Below are 18,538 nucleotides of genomic sequence, written 5' to 3'. Positions count from 1 at the left end.
GCATTCCTACAGCGTTTCCCTCCAGAAGCCATGAGAAAGTTGTCCGGCTGCGGGGACCGTGCGAGGGGGTTTATACTAACGTTACTATCTGTACTTACTGGTGCCACAGACGCTGTTTCATCCTTTCCTACACTGAAATGACCCTTGCCTAACGATTGCGTCTGAAGCTGGGCTTGCAGCACAGCTATCCTCGCCGTAAGGCGATCGTTCTCCTGTATATTATAAGTACAACGACTGCAATTAGAAGGCATCATGTTAATGTTACTTATTTTCTATTCTACGTCTTTATATACTGTAAGGTTGGGATGTTTTGACTTTGACTTTCCCTAGAAACTTGATTTCAGAAATTATGTTAAATTATTGGTTGGCAGATTGCGGTGAGTTGTACATAGGTGTGCATATCTACTAAGACATATTATGGATCATAATTTAAGGATCGAGGTACAAAGGGAAATCCAATAGAAACATTAGGATCCTGGTGGCGCAGCAGACTAAGTAGGTTACAGGGCTTGAAGATCGCAGGTTTAAATCCTTCTTTAAAAAAGCTATAAATACACTATATATACAAAAGTATGTGGACACCCCTTCAAATTAGTTGAATCTGCTATTTCAGCCCACCCGTTGCTGACAGGCGTATAAAATCGAGCACACAGCCATGCAATCTCCATAGACAAACATTGGCAGTAGAAGTGCCTTACTGAAGAGCTCAGTGACTTTCAACGTGGCACTGTCATAGGATGCCAGCTTTCCATCAAGTCAGTTTATCAAATCTCTGCCCTGCTAGAGCTGCTGTGGTCAACTGTAAGTGCTGTTATTGTGAAGTGGAAACGTCTGGGAGCAACAATGGCTCAGCCGCAAAGTGGTAGCTCACAGAACAGGATCGCCGAGTGCTGAAGCGCGTAGCGCGTCAAAATCGTCTGTCCTTGGTTGCAACATTCGCTACCGAGTTCTGGAAGCAAGCTTAAAATCACCTTACGCAATGCCAAGCGTCGGCTGGAGTGATGAAAAGCTCGCCGCAATTGGACACTGGAGCAGTGGAAAACGCGTTCTCTGGAAGGATGAATCACATTTCACCATCTGGAAGTCCGATGGACCAATCTGAGTTTGGCAGATGCCAGGAGAACGCTACCTGCCCGAAGGCATAGTGCCAACTGTAAAGTTTGGTGGAGGAGGAATAATGGTCTGGGGCTCTTTTTCATGGTTCAGGCTAGACCTCTTAGTTTCAGTGAAGGGAAATCTTAGCGCTACAGCATACAATGACATTCTAGATGATTCTGTGCTTCCAACTTTGTGTTAACAGTTTGGGGAAGGCCCTTTTCTGTTTCAGCATGACAATGCCCCGTGCACAAACTGAGGTCCATACAGAAATGGTTTGTCGAGTTCGGTGTGGAAGAACTTGACTGTCCTGCACAGAGCCCTGACCTTAACCCCATTAAACACCTTTGGGATGAATTGGAATGCCGACTGAGAGCCAGGCCTAATCGGCCAACATCAGTGTCCGACCTCACTAATGTTCTTGTGGTTGAATGGAAGCAAGTCCCCGCAGCAATGTTCCAACATCTAGTCGAAAGCCTTCCCAGAAGAGTGGAGGCTGTTATAGCAGCAAAGGAGGGGAACCAACTCCATATTAATGCCCATGAAATGAGATGTTCGATGAGCAGATACTTTTGGTCATGTAATGTATGTTTGGACAATACCCTAATAAAATATAATGATGTCAGAAGATTGAAAAGCCATTATCTTTAAGTTTGCCAATGATAATAATGTTACATTCTTTGAATGTTAGCTCAAACCCTAACTAGAACTTGGGACTGTGGACTGTTAGCTAATGTTCTGGGAATGTTCTTGGTTTGCTTGGCAGTTTGTTCATTGACATTTAGAATACTCAGAAGGTCGCTTATGAAATTAATTTGTCAGAAAAGTTTAGCATTGTGGTAGGATCATGGTGTCCTACCACCAAACTCATGAAACCTTGATGTTATCTTTTGCACATGTTTGTATCTCATCTCAACAGATCACAAAACGAGTTTCAGACACTTGCAAATAGTTCATTTTTTATTGGATCATGTCACACAGACTCAATAAGACCAGAGAACAACTCGATCCTACACTCAAAGGTCAAAGGTCACAGAGCCCTAGAACTCGGTGATCCTGCGGAAGGAGCCCACGGCGGCAGAGGCGGCGCTCCAGTCTGTGTGGCGGGGGTACTCGCCGCGCTCCAGGAAGTACTGGCGTCCCCTGTAGTTCGGCAGCTCGTAGAAGGCCCAGGCGCCGTGGGTCACCATGCACGAGTACACCTCGCGGAACTTAAAGGCCTCGTAGACCGAGGGGCAGTCCTCGGCCCACTCCACCATCTGACCGCCGAAGTCTGGCCTCTCGTACAGCCTCAGCTTCCACACGTTGCCATGCACCTGGCAGGAACAGAGGGAGAGAAAGACAACCATTGTGAAGGGTTAGTTAGGGTTTTGTTTTGTACCAAATCTACTGTAATATAATTTATTGGGTGTTTCAGAGGCTTCTGAAATTCAGTTGGATATCATAATAGCTATAGCTGCCATACATTCATGTTAAATATAATAAACTACATGTAAGATATTGTCTTCACTTATGTTGGTCAATAAATTATTTTTAATTTAGAACAACTCATTCAAATTTAAATGACGTTGTAGCATGTCTAACGTGGATTTGTTCGTCTCTTTTCGTGTTTGAAGGGCATGAAGTATTAAAGGAAAATGCCCCTTTAAAGGTTTCTTGGCATATTTCCTCTTAAAGTGATGGGCGTGGGGGTAAAATGCTGCCAAAAATGTCTGCTTTTGTCTGCTTGTATTGTCTGCTGGATTATAGAGCAGTGTGTTATTCCCTGATGCATTCTGTGCCTGAGGTCCACTTAACCCTGTATGAAACACTATCTCAGTCCCGTTCTGTAACATAGACTTTTATACAATATTAGACAAGAGGGAGAATTAGCTTACCTCCTAGTCGAGACTATCAAACATCATATTATACTTCTTTTTTTACACACTTTTCAGAGCAAATTTTAAATGCATATTGGTTTGTGTTACAAGTTTCTGCGATGAAAGAGACACATTAACTGCTGGGAACTACGGGACTAAGATTTTTTTTTGAAGGCATACAGAAGAGAGAGAGAGAGAGAGATAGAGAGATACTATGGAGGGCGGGAGGAGAGAATTAGGGATGTAGGGAGTAGAGAATTATGATATGAAATATGGATATGCAAGGAATCATCTTACGTTTTTGATGGCGCGGCAGGACTTGACGCTATCGTTGAATCCCATCCATTGCTGGTTGTCTGCGTACTCCCCTGGGCTCAGGATGTATTGGTAGCCCTTGTAGTTGGGTTTCTCATAAAGCACCCAGGCCCCGCTCTCCACCCGCGCCGAGTTGCAGCGGCTGAAGTAGCAGTGCAGGTCGGCACAGTCGGTGCTGCACTCATAGCAGCGGCCCTGGAAATTATTTTCCTCGTAGAATGTGATCTAAGGAAGGATGGGAAGCAGAGAATACTCTGCGGTGAGTTATGGATAAAAACAAATATCATATTACTACAGGATCACATATTACATGTCCGCTTTATTCACATATTCTCAAAGTCATATAAAAATGGCAAAGCCATATCTTCAAACTATAATCAAGTTAACTTTTTGTGTTTGCAGGAATATGAAGAGTCTTGGCTGCACATGAATGAATAAAAAAATAAACATATAAAACCCCAAATGCTCAGCATTTATATTGAATAAGTATATGCATTGAAATTACTATCATCACTGATAAATACAGACCATTTTTTTTCATGCGTCACCTTACCTTCACCATTTTGCAGCACTGTATACTACTTTCTTAGCTGCCGCACCGTCAAAGTATTTATGGATAAACAAAATGTGCAGAGTGTGGAAAGCCTTTGATATCCAAATGAGGTCGATTTGCATATCAGCAAAAATGATTTGGTCATGTTTAATTTCTCTTTGTTCCAGTCTAATGACTCTGTAACAAACAATTGCTGGAACAGTGAAATGAATGTTATAAAGGCCTAAGTCACAGCATTCTGCTCGGACTATTTTATGATGATTTATTTTTCTGTTGGGGTTTACATCTTGGATATACTGAGTGGGTTTCCTATTCTACTACTCTTGTTTAGGAAAATGGACTTGATCAAGTTTCTTCTTCGTCTGATATCAAAGATGATCTGCATGTTTATGTGAGATTTGTGCTTTTTTTTTTTATATACGTAACTGTTTCTGCTGTATTATACTACATTTACAAATGATACAAACGTTTAAATTGCTACTTGGGCTTGAAATACAGTATCTGACGTTTTTCAATAATTACGTCAGTTGTGATTTTTTAAATTACAAACATGTAGCCTATTTTTAATTGATAAGCAGGGTGTTGATAAGCGGTGTTGATATTGGCAAGATATTTGCCTCGCTACTACTCTCTGTGAACAGATTCTATGACAGTTACTTGATACTGATTTGAGGTCAAATCATTCCTTGGTAGAAATTGAAGTGGATGTATACTGAAAGTAACTATGGATACTCAATGAAATGTCAATGAGAGCTAAATTAACTCTAACCTTGATAATGAAAATACTGGAAAAACAACCTTTTAGCTAAGCTTAGCATATTTATCAATAATCTTGGATCATTTCTCAACCTGGTCTCAGAGCATTTTGTATCATTCTGTACGTAAATTCGAGACACTTAATTTAGTATGATATGTTAGGTTTCTTCTGGTAGGTATTCATTTGTGGATGTCCATCACCAATTTCATATGATATTTTACGAATTACAATTCCTATTATATGTTACGAATTTGCCAAATGTACAATATGTTATGAATTTACAAAACGTATGATATGTTACAGATTCTAGCTAGGTGGCTAACATTAGCTAGGTGGGGTGGGCCGTCATTGTAAATAAGAAATTGTTCTTCACTGACTTGTCTAGTTAAATACAGGTTAAATAAAAAATGTACAAATACATACAAAATCTAGGTTAAGTTTAGAAGTTAGGTTAAAGGGTTAAGGTTAGGGTTAGGGGAAGGGTTAGCTAAAAGGGTTAGGGGGTGGGTTAGCTAACATGCTAAGTAGTTGCAAAGTAGCTAAAAAAAGTAGTAAGTACCTAAAATGCTAAAGTTGTCCGTGATGAGATTTGAACTTTCATCCTTTGGGTTGCCTTAGATTTCAATCTGTTTTATGTAACCATACCAAACAAATGGTTATCATACATTTTCTATGTTAGGTCTAGTCTATGAGACCAGGTTGCATTTATATTTAATTATGTAGGCCTATCATTACCTCAAGTACTGCATGCAGCTTTTCCATATTTAGTCATCAGAGCCAACCTCTTTGAATGTAAAGTAAAACCGTTAATGGCCCTCTATCAGCCATCAGTAAAGAAGTCAAGCATTCATCATTTCAGAATTGGTTGCCTTACTGGCATGCTTGTTAAGGCCCACCTCCAAGGAAGTATTTAGAGTAATTCATGTCGTAGAGCAGACATTCTTGTTTAGATTCCACCTCAAAGGCTGACTTAGACTGCTAAAACATATTATGGAATTAGAGATGGGAAAGTTGTGGTGATTCCCATGTGTAGCAGAGAAATAACAACAAATAGGCCACTGATTGACAGCGGTTAGTGTAACTAGCTAGCATGCTAACCTTAGCTAGCTAATGAAAGTTATATGAGTACCATTTAAACTAAGACAAGTCAGGTGAAAATAATGATTTCAGAAACAAACTACCAGCCTACCTGTCAAGAGATGAGTCTCAGCTAAACTGTGCCTATACCAGTTGTTGATATGTTGAGGGCTGACATTTGTCTGACTCTTGCAGTTTTGATAATTCCATTGAAACTGTCGGCTTCCAGACATCATTTATATTTAGACGTGTACAAGAACATAATCAAATAGCTATATTCTTTGTTCTCTCTGTTATCATTTCAGCTAGCTAGCTATACACTGACTATACATAACATTAAGAACACCTGCTCTTTCCATGACATAGACTGACCAGGTGAATCCAGGTAAAAGCTATGATCCCTTATTGATGTCACTTGTTAAATCCGTCATTGTAGGCCGTCATTGTAAATAAGATTTTGTTTTTAACTGACTTGCCTAGTTAAATAAAGGTAAAATAAAATAAAAATGTAATCCACCTCAATCAGTATATTGGTGTTCTAAAATACAATCATATCACACAATTTGACCATTTATAAAATCATCATGTATTTTTTCTATGTAGACTAGCTTAAAAATAAGTGAAATCTGACAAATGATCCAATGGATTATGATAATTAGCTGGTAAAAAAAGGGAAAGTGTAAAAACATTATTTTGCCCCCCTATTTGAATTTTCTCCATGGCAAGTCGGTCAAGTGTAGGATCGTCACTAGTTAACACAGCCACAAAGTCATAAAACAGGATTTTAAACCTAACTCTCACTTTAACCCTAACCTTAACAACACTGCTAACCTTAGCCTAACCCTAACCTTAAATTAAGACCAAAAAAGCACATTTTTGTATTGTATTGTATTGTATTGTATTGTATTGTATTGTATGATATAGCCAAGTCTGACTTTGTGTCTGTTTTTATCTAGTAGAAACCCACATGTAGACTATTGAGAAAAGCTGTTTGGCTCTCAGTCGACTCGCGGATAGGAAGAACTTTGCAGCGGAATGAAAAAAAAACATTGCCATGCTGGTGGGTGGTAACATTTAAAGAAAACCCGGCCCTGAAACGGAACGTAGGCTGAAAATAATTTGCACATCATCTCATAGGAAAAGATACGGAAGACTCACGGAAACATCCGAAGTCACACATTCGGATTTGGCACTTCAAGGCCAAATATATCATACTTTGACTAAAATGATGACTGAGTGACTTACACTGTTGTGCAACATCATAGGTAAGCTGTGGCCATCATCTTTTAGCTGTAAAAAGTGGATTTCTACTAGTGTGGGCGTTTAATAATGTTAAGTAAACTGCTGGGTTGGTCTCCTTACTCTGAGTTCCCCTAGCCTCTGTCCCCCTATAGGCTGAGTCACTGCAGGATTAACTGAGCATGACCTCGTGACCCCATCTGCTCCCAGGACTGTTGACATCCACCTCTCAAAACAGTTGCCATGGTGACAGACACATTCTCACCCCCCCATAAAATGTGTATGTTGAATACAATACACAATCATTAAGATACATCTTCCCTGCCTAAAAAAAATGAAGTAAAAAATGAATGCACCATATATTTCATACTCCAAACCAATTATAATGATGGTCAAATGTGTTGGTCTTTTGTAAAACACAATCCAATACGTGTAAAAAGTGTTTGTAAATACTCTTGGTAAACTATGATAAAAACAGCTACATGTTTTAAATACCTATGATCACGTGATAATTCTAATACAGTATTCGTGCCCACTGTCTCTCTGCTTGTGCCAGCCAAGGGCACAGCTGCACAAAAACAACAGCAAGAAGCATCCTGCTTATTCATCAGGATGGGGAATTTGAATAACAAAAAGCCATTTGAAATGGTATAAGGTATAAAAGCTTGAGTGAACATGGCCTATTGGACAACATCCCAGAGCCGCAGCAAACAAACACCATGGCCAAGGTACAGTGCTGTATAGCTGGATTTTCTGCCTGATACAATGGCAATTTACTTTATTTTATTTATTTATTTTAGAATTGTTAAGTTACAGTTTTGACGTTAAAAGCTCTTTTTACTTGACTGTTTTTATGTTCAGTAACGTTCAGTTACATTTCAACAGCTGTTCTTCATGGCTGAGATTGTGTGGGCCTCATTCCTACATTTAACCATTTCATTGTTGATTTACTAAATTAATTACCAGTTGTTCTTCTTACAGAACAAATTGTTTACATTTCAATATTTCATTATTTAGTTGATTAAAAATGACTTTTGATTTGAGGCGTATCCATCTCCTCTCTGTGTTATGATTGATGTCTTTCCTTGGTTGCTCCAGATCATCTTCTACGAGGACAGGAACTTCCAGGGCCGTTCCTATGAGACCAGCTCAGACTGCCCTGAGTTGACCCCCTACCTGAGCAGGTGCAACTCCTGCAGGGTGGAGAGCGGCTGCTTCATGGTGTACGACCGCTCCAACTTCCAGGGAAACCAGTACTTTGTGAGGAGAGGAGAGTATGGTGACTACCAGCGTATGGGCATGTCTGACTCCGTTCACTCTTGCCGTATGATCCCCATGGTAAGATGGCTCTATTAGAAAACATCTTATATATGATGCATTTATAGTGTCATATGTATAATATATATAGCTTAATACAATGTATCAAAAAATGTAAGTATTTGATTGTAAACTGATCAGATTCCTATTTAATTACTTTGATCATGTTCTTACTTTAAATATGTGTCCTTATAAACTTTACAGCACAAAGGACAGTTCAGGATGCAGGTCTATGAGAGGGAGAACTTCGGGGGTCAGATGCACGAGCTGATGGACGACTGTGACTCCATCCAGGATCGTTACCGCATGTCCGACTGCCAGTCCTGCAACGTGATGGAGGGCCACTGGCTCATGTACGAGCAGCCCCACTTCAGAGGCAGGCAGATGTACGTGAGGCCTGGAGAGTACAGGAACCTCAGAGAGATGGGAAACAGCTCCGTGAACAGATACAGCTCCATGAGACGTATCCTGGATTCCTGCGAGAGCCAGCATCATTGAAGTCTGAGATTCTTATTGTTCTGACATTCAAAATAAATATTGTATAATTGAAATGCATGTTTCATTGTCTATGTATTACCCACCTAAACTTTAATGATCATTCTAGTACAAGTGAATGATAATATTTTGTCTCTGGTGCCTTTAGAAAGTATTCATACCCTTTAACTTATTCCACACTTTGTTGTGTCACAGGCTGAATAATAAAACATTTAAAAATCTCCCCCATCTACAAACAATACCCTGTAACGACAAAGTGAATACATGTTTTTAGATATTTTTGCACATTTATTGCAATTTAAATACAGAAATATCCCATTTATATAAGTATTCAATACTTTGTATAAACACATTTGGCAGCGATTACAGCTATGTGTCCTTCTGGGTAAGTCTAAGAGCTTTCCACAAGTGGATTGTGCAACATTTGCCCATTATTCTTTTCAAAATTCGTCAAGCTCTGTCAAATTGGTTGTTGATTATTGCTAGACAACCATTTTCAGGTCTTGATATAGATTTGCAAGTAGATTTAAGTCAAAACTGTAACTCGACCACTCAGGAACATTCATTGTCTTCTTGGTAAGCAACTCCAGTGTAGATTTGGCCTTGTGTTTGAGGTTATTGTCCTGCTGAAATGGGAATTAATCTCCCAGTGTCTGGTGGAAAGTAGACTGAACCAGGTTTTCCTCTAGGATTTTGACTGTGCTTAGCTCCATTCTGTTTCTTTTTTATCCTGAAAAACTCCCCAGTCCTTTAACGATGACAAGCATACCCATAACATGATGCAGCGACCACTATGCTTGAAAATATGGAGAGTGGTACTCAGTAATGTGTTGTAATGGATTTGCCCCAAACATAACACTTTGTATTCAGGATATAAAGTTAATTGTGTATTACTTTAGTGCTTGGTTGCAAACAGGATGCATGTTTTGGTATATTTTTTATTCTGTAAAGCCTTCCTTCTTTTCACTCTGTTAATTAGTTAGTATTGTGGAGTAAGTATCGTGTTGTTGATCCATCCTCAGTTTTCTCCTATCACAGCCATGAAACTCTGTAACTGTTTTAAAGTCACCATTGGCCTCATGGTGAAATCCTTGAGCGGTTTCCTTCCTCTCCTACAAGGTACAGAGATGAGGTAGTCATTGAAAAATCATGTTAAACACTGTTATTGCACACAGAGTCCATGCAACTTATTATGTGACTTGTTAAGCCACATTTTACTCCTGAACTTATTGAGGCTTGTCATAACAAAGGGGTTGAATACTTATTGACTCAAGACATTTCAACATTTCATGTTTAATAAATCTGTAACAATTTAGAAAACCATAATTCCACATTGACATTATGGGGTATTGTGTGTAGGCCAGTGACCAAAAATCTCCATTTAATCCATTTTAAATTCAATCTGTAACAGGACAAAATGTGGAAACGTGAAGGGTGTGAATACTTTCTGAAGGCACTATATTTCCTTTAGTGTCAATTAATGAAAAAATGCTTTTGGTTTAGGAGACTTATGTTATATCGAATAGTTCTAAAATATACACCATGTTCATTTCTGAAACAACTAATATTGCATATACAGTATATGCTTATATCAGAGCCAACTTAGGTGCACACTGCCACCTTACCACCCCGATACAGATTCAAACACAGCTCTGATGATTATAACCATGTTTACATCTAGACATTATTCTGAAGCCCACCAGGCACCAAAATAATGGATAGTCCATATGAATGACAGAAACTCATATACGGTATGTGTCTGTGATATCATCTTGAGTTGAACTTAGGTAATGCAAGTGAGTAAATTGATCTAAAAAGGAACATTTGTAAATAAAAAAGGGACATTGTACAGACAACTTCATTATGTACAGGGCCACAACAATAACTTGCAGTGTTGCTCTATGTTTTGGTGATTGTGGGTAATTTGGCTCATCGTGAATTTCGTAAATCTTGGGTTATTGAACTTAATACCCTTCGTTCTTACAGTGGTAAATGGTCAGTAATTCTAATAACCGGCAAAGTCAGCCCTTCCAACGTGGAATTGGCTGGTCAAGCTACTGAAAGTACCATTTGAGGGGTAGAGTATGCAACCTACTGTCAAAAATAACTAACAAAATATAATTTGGCCATCATGTTGTCTAAGCCTTTAACTTATTTTGAATTTACTTGATTATTATGAGTTACACAAACAAAGAAATCTAAGTTGAAACTTTGTTGAATTTAATAAATCAGGCCAGCCTACCATTTTTCATAGGATAGCTACTGCAGCAAGAGAGTGAAGGAGAGGTTGCTAACTAAGTGTATGTAACTTTTGCTAGCCAGCTAACTAACTTTGGTACCTGGGGTGAAACAATGAAGCTCTTTTAGTTAGGTAGCTCCTGCAGCGCTCTTTGCTACCTAACATAACGCTGCATCCAAAACTCATAGAACTCCAAAACTGGTAAGGTGGCTTCAATAATGTTGATATTTGTGATCTGTCCCCTTTCCAAACGTATTGCATTATATTTACTGAACTTATTTATGGATTCAACTTCAATTCTTTGTTATTGAATCTAATTACAGATTATCTCAACATTTTGAATGCCGGTGACACCATGTCCCTTTGTCAAATGATGCATGTCTGATTAAAATGAAAGAGTGATCTTTGTTAAGGAGTGGTTTACCATGTACAGTACATGTTTACAGGTTAGTGGTTTACCATGTACAGTACATGTTTACAGGTTAGTGGTTTACCATGTACAGTACATGTTTACAGGTTAGTGGTTTACCATGTACAGTACATGTTTACAGGTTAGTGGTTTACCATGTACAGTACATGTTTACAGGTTAGTGGTTTACCATGTACAGTACATGTTTACAGGTTATTGCTGTAGCCTTCTAAAACTATAACCAGCACCATTCACTTAGAAAGTGGATTACATCACAATCTGTCAAATGTAAACACAACTGCAGACACCTTATCACTTTTGGAGGCGTGTTCTTGACACAACAGCATTACAGTAGCTAGTAAAAGAGTTTAGGAGTGTCTGTTAACAATCTGTAAATAACTTTGGCTAGCTGGCTAACTAACTTTGCTGATCTGCAGGCCAAAACAGTTCACTTATTTACAGCTAGTTAGCTATCTCACCGTTCTTTGCTATCAAATGTAATGTTACCCCCAAAACTGAAAAGGTGTCTTCACTAATGCTTCCATTTTCCTCTTTGTGACATGTCCACTTTCCAAGCCTATTAGCTCATGGCAGACACCAGACCTTATGCACTTGTCTTACTAATTGGTTCCTTTTGATTGATGAGATGGTTGTTGTGCTCTGTTTTAAAGAACTAGGACACATCAGGAATAATTACAAATTTAACACTTTATTAAGTTAAACTAAAAAGTTGTGATTTTAACAGGAATCAGTGATACGTCTAACCGACATGAATCTATTCATGGAGCTGTTTCCCATCTCTCTGAGGTTCCTGTACTCTCCAGGCCTCACGTACATCTGCCTGCCTCTGAAGTGGGGCTGCTCGTACATGAGCCAGTGGCCCTCCATCACGTTGCAGGACTGGCAGTCGGACATGCGGTAACGATCCTGGATGGAGTCACAGTCGTCCATCAGCTCGTGCATCTGGCCTCCGAAGTTCTCCCTCTCGTACATCCTCATTCTGAACTGGCCCCTATACTGTTGATAAAAGCAACAGGTCAGACAGATATGGAACTACTGGAGATCCAACCGCTGGGCTCATACATTTAAATGTCAAATCTTGTTGATGACACGAGTTCACGACCCTTGCTGTTGAAACTATCTGCATCAGCTAAGAAGCAGCTACACACTCCATTACTTACACTGGGGATGTTACGACAGGACCTGATGCAGTCGCTCATGGTCATACCCATCAGACGCTGGTTGTCGGGGTACTCTCCTCTCCTAACCATCATCTGGTGACCCATGAAGTTGGGGCGCTCATAGACCATGAAGCAGCCGCTCTCCACCCTGCAGGAGTTGCACCTGCTCAGGTAGGAGGTCACCTCAGCGCAGTCGTTGCTGGTCTCATAGGAACGACCCTGGAAGTTCTTGTCCTCGTAGAAGATGATCTACACAGACAATCACACAGTTAGTGCTCAATATGTTGAAATTAGTGCACTAATGCTCATTTGATTAGCAATTCCTTGTGTTTCCGATCCGACAGTCTTCTTTGGATGCAGGGCTGCTTGAATAGACCCAGAGAGATAGGCATGTAGGAAGACTTGCAGTGGCACTTACCTTGCCCATGGTCATGGTGATGGTGATCCAATCTCTTATCCAATTTCAGATGGAATGCTGGACCATCAACCTCATGTCCCTTTTATACCTTGGACTGCATTCACATCTCCATATTTATTGTTCTAGAACTCCATGAGTCATCATTCTATATTGTTGTGCAAGCCAGTCCTATAGTGCCACGTAGTGAATGCCACTTTTCTAACTATGTCACGTGGGGTAAAATAGAGGATCATGTTTGTTTCCAGCTAACCCTAGCTACCCTTATACTAGCTGAATTAGTATATCAGTATTTTATCAAATATTCCAGATAAATTGAGATGGAACTGAGATGGAATTCAATGTATATTGTAGCATTATTTTATTGGGAGGTATTATTTGGTTGGATATTTTTTTTATGGCACTATGTACACTACCGGTCAAAAGTTTTAGAACACGTACTCATTCAAGGGTTTTTCTTTATTTTTTACTATTTTCTACATTGTAGAATAATAGTGAAGACATCAGAACTATGAAATAACACATATGGAATAATGTAGTAACCAAAAAAGTGTTAAACAAATCAAAATATATTTTATATTTGAGATTCTTCAAATAGCAACCTTATGTATTGATGACAGCTTTGCACACACTTAGCATTCTCTCAACCAGCTTCATCTGGAATGCTTTTACAACAATCTTGAAAGAGTTCCAACATACCCTGAGCACTTGTTGGCTGCTTTCCCTTCACTCTGGGGTCAGACTCATCCCAAACCATCTAAATTTGGTTGAGGGCGGGGGATTGCGGAGGCCAGGTCATCTGATGCAGCACTCCATCACTCTCCTTCTGAGTAAAATAGCCCTTATACAGCCTGGAGGTGTGGTGGGTCATTGTCCTGTTGAAAAATAAATGATAGTCCCACTAAGCCCAAACCAGATGGGATGACGGATCGGTGCAGAATGCTGTGGTAGACATGCTGGTTAAGAGTGCCTTGAATTCTAAATAAATCACAGACAGTGTCACCAGGAAAGCACCCCCACACCATAACACCTCCTCCTCCATGCTTTACGGTGGGAAATACACATGCAGAGATCATCCGTTCACCCCCATCGCGTCTCACAAAGACACGGCGGTTGGAACCAAAGATCTCCAATTTGGACTCATCAGACCAAAGGACAAATTTCGACCGGTCTAACGTCCATTGCTCGTGTTTCTTGGCATAAGCAACTCTCTTCTTCTTCTTAATTTCCTTTAGTAGTGGTTTCTTTGCAGCAATTCGACCATGAAGGCCTGATTCACAGTCTCCTCTGAACAGTTGATGTTGAGATGTGTCTGTTACTTGAACTGTATAAACCATTTATTTGGGCTGCAATTTCTGAGGATGGTAAATCTAATGAACTTATCCTCTGCATCAGAGGTAACTCTTGGTCTTCCATTCCTGTGGCGGTCCTCATGAGAGCCAGTTTCATCATAGCGCTTGATGGTTTTTGCGACTGCACTTGAAGAAACTTTCAAAGTTCTTGACATTTTCCTTATTGACTGACCTTCATGTCTTAAAGTAAGGATGGACTGTCGTTTCTCTTTGCTTATTTGAGCTGTTCTTGCTATAATATGGACTTGGTCTTTTACCAAATAGGGCTATCTTCTGTATACCCCCCTACCTTGTCACAACACAACTGATTGGCTCAAATGCAATAAGAAGGAAAGAAATTCCACAAATTAACTTTTAAGAAGGCACACTGTTAATTGAAATGCATTCCAGGTGACTACCTCATGAAGCTGGTTGAGAGAATGCCAAAAGTGTATAAAGCTGTGATCAAGGCAAAGGGTGGCTATTTGAAGAATCTCAAATATAAAATATATTTAGATTTTCTTTGGTTACTACATGATTCCATGTGTGTTATTTCATAATTTTGATCTCTTCATTATTATTCTACAATGTAGAAAATAGTAAAAATAAAGAAAAACCCTTGAATCAAGAAAGAAAAACCCTTGGTGCTCTAAAACAGTAGTGTATGTATTTCTAAAATGTAGGAAATCAGTAGTGTTGTATTAATTCATTATTTACCTGATAATTACTTTGTTCTCTGATTCTTATTTTTTGTTATTTTGAGAAGAACCAGAAAGTTGTTGACTAAGTGGGACCAAGTTCACTAAGTGGGACCAAGTTCACTAAGTGGGACCAAGTTCAGTTACTGTTACCAAGTTCACTAAGTGTGACCAAGTTCCCTAAGTGGGACCAAGTTCACTTAGTGTGACCAAGTTCACTTAGTGTGACCAAGTTCACTTAGTGTGACCAAGTTCACTTAATGAGTCCAAATTCATTGTGACCAAGTTCACTTAGTGGGACAAAGTTCACTAAGTGTGACCAAGTTCACTAGTAAATATACTGTAACTGTATTTTGACCTGGTAAAGTACCATCTAGCATAATCACCCAAACTGAAAAATATGCCATGTTCTATTTCTGGTGAGAACAATACATGTCATGGCCCCCATGCTGCATTCAGCATCCAATAATAACTAATTGAGATGTGCTGTGTAAAATGTATACAAGCCCCACGTGGGCCTTTTGATGACTCATGCTATTTAGCACAAAGGTGTGCAAGGTGCCCTGTGGACCCAATGTCAACATAAAAGTGCCACTGGATCGACACAACACACCGTGTCTTCTGCGTGTCATCTAATCAAGCTTCACCATCAAGCTAAACCACCGTAACCATGACCAGGGTAATACAGAGCAGCGGATTGTTATTCACTATAAGAGCTGGCCATTGAGATATGAATATAGTGTCTTGCATAGCAGCTATAACCACAAAATCCTAATCCAAATAATATCAATCTGTATAATAAAGCAACGTTTTTCAGCTAAATAATGCTAAACTATTTGTTTTATTAAAATAATATAAAGTTATTATACGACATCATGCCGTTATTATGCATTATATACAGTTAAGAATTTATAATTATGTTTTTAATTATTAATAGTAATGACAAATTAATCACAATCAATTAATAATGATTAACTATATTAATTATGTAAAACATTTAAAATCATAGCCTTTATAATCTTCTCAACATAGGTGAAGAGGTCATAGGTTAAATCATTTCTTAATCAAATCACCCTCTCAGATCATCTTCTACGAGGACAGGAACTTCCAGGGTCGCAGCTATGAGACCAGCAGCGACTGCCCCGACCTCAACATGTACCTAAACCGCTGCCAGTCGGTCAGGGTGGAAATGGGCTGCTTCGTCATCTTCGACCGCTCCAACTTCATGGGCAACCAGATGTTCCTGAAGAGGGGAGAGTACTCCGACTTCCAGCGTATGGGCTCCATGATGGGCATGGGGGATATGACCATGCTGGAGTCCATCCGTTCCTGCCGCATGATCCCAATGGTAAGACGTCCACAGTTGGAGTTCCACCATCTCCTTGTGTTTGATGATGACATGATTATATTTATGATATGGTTCATGCTATTTCTCTTCATATAAAGAGTGCATTTTTATATTTTTGAGTAGCTAGATGTTCGTGAATGGTGATGAAGTTTGAGTTACTAGGACTCTGTACATCTAATACTTGACGTGCTTTTCATCTGGGTCGTGTTCAGCAGGGCACACCGTAGCCAAACGTTTTGTAACAGAAAACAAAAATATGTCTTCTAATTGAACAAGTTTAGGTATTATCAAAACCGTTTGTCCCTAATGAACGTGGGCCTCTATTACTGTAGAAGTCAGCTGACAAGCAAAGATAAATGTAATACTGGAAGCATAGAGTACACACACGGTAGTAACTGTCAATGTTCTCTCTCTCCAACAGCACCGGGGACAGTTCAGAATGAGGCTGTACGAGAGGGAGAGCTTCAGAGGCCAGATGCACGAGCTGATGGACGACTGCGAGTCCATCCAGGAGCGCTTCCGCATGTCCGAGATGCAGTCCTGCAACGTGATGGACGGCCACTGGCTCATGTACGAGCAGCCCCATTTCAGAGGCAGGATGATGTATGTGAGGCCTGGAGAGTACAGGAGTATCAGAGACATGGGCATGAGCACCATGATGAGAGTTCACTCCATCAGAAGGATCATGGATGCCTGTGAGGGTCAGCGGCATTGATGCCTGAGATTCCTGCTGTCCTGACATCGAAAAAGGCTGCTAAAAGTCACAATTCTCATTGAATGAAATAAAACTCTTATTTTGAAGTACCTGTTCTCTTCTCTTTTTTCTATCAAATCTAATCTACCCATGGTATTTAAATTACACTGGTTTATTCTGACAGATTGGTGTCTGGAGAGGGATTTCAAATGGTCTGAAAGAAAAAAAGTAATATAATTCGATTTTGATACACCAAATGTGCACAGAACATTCATTTACCAATAGCAAGAAAATTAAAATATATATAAATATATATATATGCATTTTCTCACTGGCTCAATTGAACCAAATTTAACCTATGTTACAGTACATCAGAAATGATATACAGTACATCAAATTATATTACTCAGAAAGCCTGATGTACTGTAACCTCCAGTTTCTCAAACTTATTTTGCAGCAAACTAATCCTTATTGTCGATTATTTGCATTCCGCTAGTTTACATGTATCTCCACATGGACAATGTAGAACCTATGGTTTAGAGACATGAGAGAAGTGATGTATTATCAATGAACTGGTTTAGAGACGTTAGAGAAGTGACGTATAATCAATGGACTGATTTAGAGACATGAGAGAAGTGATGTATTATCAATGGACTGATTTAGAGACATGAGAGAAGTGACGTATAATCAATGGACTAGTTTGGAGACATGAGAGAAGTGATGTATAATCAATGGACTGATTTAGAGACATGAGAGAAGTGATGTATAATCAATGGACTAGTTTGGAGACATGAGAGAAGTGATGTATAATCAATGGACTGATTTAGAGACATGAGAGAAGTGACGTATAATCAATGAACTGGTTTAGAGACGTTAGAGAAGTGATGTATAATCAATGAACTGGTTTAGAGAAGTGATGTATAAGGTAGCCTAGTAGCCTAGCGGTTAGCAGGTAGCCTAGTGGTTAGAGCAATGGGACAGTAACTGAAAGGTTTCTGGATCGAATCCCCTGACAAGGTAAAAATATGTAGTTCTGAGCAATGCAGTTAACCCACTGTTCCCTGGGTGCCAAATACGTGGATGTCGATTATGGCAGCCCCCTGCACCTCTGATTCAGAGGGGTTGGGTTAAATGTGGAGTTGAATGCTTTCAGTTGTACAACTGACTAGGTATCCCCCCTTTCCTAACCAATGAACTGGCTTAGAGACATTAAAGAAGAAATGTATAATCAATGAACTGGTTTAGAGAAGTAATGCATAACCAATGAACTGGGATAGAGAAGTAATGTATTACCAATGAACTGGGATAGAGAAGTAATGTATAACCAATGAACTGGTTTAGAGACGTTAGAGAAGTAATGTATAACCAATGAACTGATTTAGAGACGTTAGAGAAGTAATGCATAACCAATGAACTGGTTTAGAGACATTAGAGAAGTAATGTGTAACTAATGAACTGGTTTAGAGAAGTAATGCATAACCAATGAACTGGGATAGAGAAGTAATGTGTAACTAAT

The 18,538-nt window shown here is 39.4% G+C and overlaps 4 protein-coding genes across 4 annotated transcripts; 2 read left to right on the top strand and 2 right to left on the bottom strand.

The window, feature by feature from the left end:
- Positions 1 to 2,042: 2,042 nt before the first annotated feature.
- LOC106575864 (gamma-crystallin M2) lies at positions 2,043 to 3,868 on the bottom strand. Its single transcript, XM_014152564.2, has 3 exons — positions 3,823 to 3,868; positions 3,252 to 3,494; positions 2,043 to 2,411 (listed from the first exon to the last, which is right to left on the bottom strand). Exons 1-3 carry the CDS (start codon positions 3,829 to 3,831, stop codon positions 2,136 to 2,138), a joined length of 528 nt encoding a protein of 175 aa, XP_014008039.1. The 5' UTR covers positions 3,832 to 3,868; the 3' UTR covers positions 2,043 to 2,135.
- Positions 3,869 to 7,519: 3,651 nt separating this feature from the next.
- Positions 7,520 to 8,763, top strand: LOC106598167 (gamma-crystallin M3-like). The gene is made up of 3 exons (XM_014189231.3): positions 7,520 to 7,623; positions 7,994 to 8,233; positions 8,417 to 8,763. Exons 1-3 carry the CDS (start codon positions 7,615 to 7,617, stop codon positions 8,708 to 8,710), a joined length of 543 nt encoding a protein of 180 aa, XP_014044706.1. The 5' UTR covers positions 7,520 to 7,614; the 3' UTR covers positions 8,711 to 8,763.
- Positions 8,764 to 12,048: 3,285 nt separating this feature from the next.
- On the bottom strand, positions 12,049 to 13,036 carry LOC123728189 (gamma-crystallin M3-like). Its single transcript, XM_045699363.2, has 3 exons — positions 12,955 to 13,036; positions 12,537 to 12,785; positions 12,049 to 12,372 (listed from the first exon to the last, which is right to left on the bottom strand). Exons 1-3 carry the CDS (start codon positions 12,967 to 12,969, stop codon positions 12,094 to 12,096), a joined length of 543 nt encoding a protein of 180 aa, XP_045555319.1. The 5' UTR covers positions 12,970 to 13,036; the 3' UTR covers positions 12,049 to 12,093.
- Positions 13,037 to 15,558: 2,522 nt separating this feature from the next.
- Positions 15,559 to 17,129, top strand: LOC106575869 (gamma-crystallin M3-like). The gene is made up of 3 exons (XM_014152569.3): positions 15,559 to 15,659; positions 16,062 to 16,328; positions 16,750 to 17,129. Exons 1-3 carry the CDS (start codon positions 15,651 to 15,653, stop codon positions 17,041 to 17,043), a joined length of 570 nt encoding a protein of 189 aa, XP_014008044.1. The 5' UTR covers positions 15,559 to 15,650; the 3' UTR covers positions 17,044 to 17,129.
- The last annotated feature ends 1,409 nt before the right edge of the window (positions 17,130 to 18,538 follow it).

The sequence above is a fragment of the Salmo salar genome, chromosome 17 (assembly GCF_965601325.2).
Source record: "Salmo salar chromosome 17, fSalSal1, whole genome shotgun sequence".
Taxonomy (NCBI): Eukaryota; Metazoa; Chordata; class Actinopteri; order Salmoniformes; family Salmonidae; genus Salmo; species Salmo salar.
Note: the sequence above shows the minus strand (reverse complement) of the source record. Positions and strands in the feature narration are given on the sequence as shown.

Coding starts and splice junctions, on each gene's coding strand:
- LOC123728189 (XM_045699363.2), bottom strand. Junction 12,373..12,536: donor CCTGTCGTAACATCCCCAGT/GTAAGTAATGGA, acceptor TTTTATCAACAG/TATAGGGGCCAGTTCAGAAT.
- LOC106575864 (XM_014152564.2), bottom strand. Junction 2,412..3,251: donor CCTGCCGCGCCATCAAAAAC/GTAAGATGATTC, acceptor TGTTCCTGCCAG/GTGCATGGCAACGTGTGGAA.
- LOC106598167 (XM_014189231.3), top strand. Junction 8,234..8,416: donor CTTGCCGTATGATCCCCATG/GTAAGATGGCTC, acceptor TAAACTTTACAG/CACAAAGGACAGTTCAGGAT.
- LOC106575869 (XM_014152569.3), top strand. Junction 16,329..16,749: donor CCTGCCGCATGATCCCAATG/GTAAGACGTCCA, acceptor TCTCTCCAACAG/CACCGGGGACAGTTCAGAAT.